This window comes from Salvelinus sp. IW2-2015, unplaced genomic scaffold, assembly GCF_002910315.2.
Source record: "Salvelinus sp. IW2-2015 unplaced genomic scaffold, ASM291031v2 Un_scaffold3667, whole genome shotgun sequence".
Lineage (NCBI taxonomy): Eukaryota > Metazoa > Chordata > Actinopteri > Salmoniformes > Salmonidae > Salvelinus > Salvelinus sp. IW2-2015.
Window position 1 is genome coordinate 19703 of NW_019944944.1, and position 1046 is coordinate 20748.

General features: G+C 42.1%; 1 protein-coding gene across 1 annotated transcript in view; it reads right to left on the minus strand.

Annotated features, from left to right (window-relative positions):
• Positions 1-530: 530 nt before the first annotated feature.
• LOC112076296 (uncharacterized) overlaps positions 531-1046 on the minus strand; it is a 6026-nt gene continuing 5510 nt past the window's right edge. Inside the window, 1 exon segment of the mRNA XM_070441251.1 lies at positions 531-895. Coding sequence (XP_070297352.1) covers positions 764-895 — 132 coding nt within the window. The 3' untranslated portion in view covers positions 531-763.

Genomic DNA, 1046 nt, shown 5'->3' on the forward strand with positions numbered 1-1046 from the left:
CCAAAATAGCACCCTATTCCCTATATAGTGCACTACTTTTGACAAGAGCCCCAGTCAAAAGTAGTGCACTATATAGGGAATAGGGTGCCATAGGGCTGTGGTCAAAAGTAGGGCACTGTATCAGGAATAGGGTGCAGTTTGGGACATGCCCATTGTTAGACATTGTCTATATGGTGTCCAACAGTTATACTGTACGTTACTGAATCAACACAAAGCACCAGTAGATTCCCTTCCTCCTTCCTAGGTGGTGGGATCTTCTCTGGAGGGAACTCACTTGGACAGATGGACAGCGGAGAGGATTGTCCAACAGAAACGAGCAGTACGTCTGTCGTAAAACAACAGTCCTGTATTACTGAATCAACACAGAACATCAGGATATTCCCTTACTCTAAACGTCCTAACTGATTATGGAAAATCCTTTCACATGAGTTGATGAACATAAATGCCCTCGGAAAATAGTTTTAACTACTATAACCCCTTAAGAGTCTTTTGTTAAATAAACGTTACACAAAATAATAACACAAATCATATTCAATTTCCATAAATGTTTATTTCCATTCAAAGGACCAGATGACCTTACTCAGTTGTTACTCAGTTGCTCAATAACAATAAGCAGTTATTTCACAAACTGTCTTTGTAGATGAAACAGGACTTGACTTTATACATAGGACACTATACAACCTTTCATCAGAGGAAAGTCGAATATTATCTAGACAGCGCTGGGGGCCAGTTTACAGCTCAGCGATGGGCTTGTGGGGCCAGTTTACAGCTCAGCGATGGGCTTGTGGGGCCAGTACGGGTGCTTCTCCTTGTCCAACTTGGTCTCAGGGAACGTGTCGTTCAGATCATCGATGGTCATCTGGTCGAAGGGAATCATGTTCTGGAACTTCTCCAGCTGGAAGAGAGGAAGGTGGATCAACAGAGAGAAGAGAACTACATGTCTCTAAATAGTGGAAGAGAGGAAGGTGGATCAACAGAGAGAAGAAGATAACTACATGTCTCTAAATAGTGGAAGAGAGAGAAGAACTACATGTCTCTAAAATATT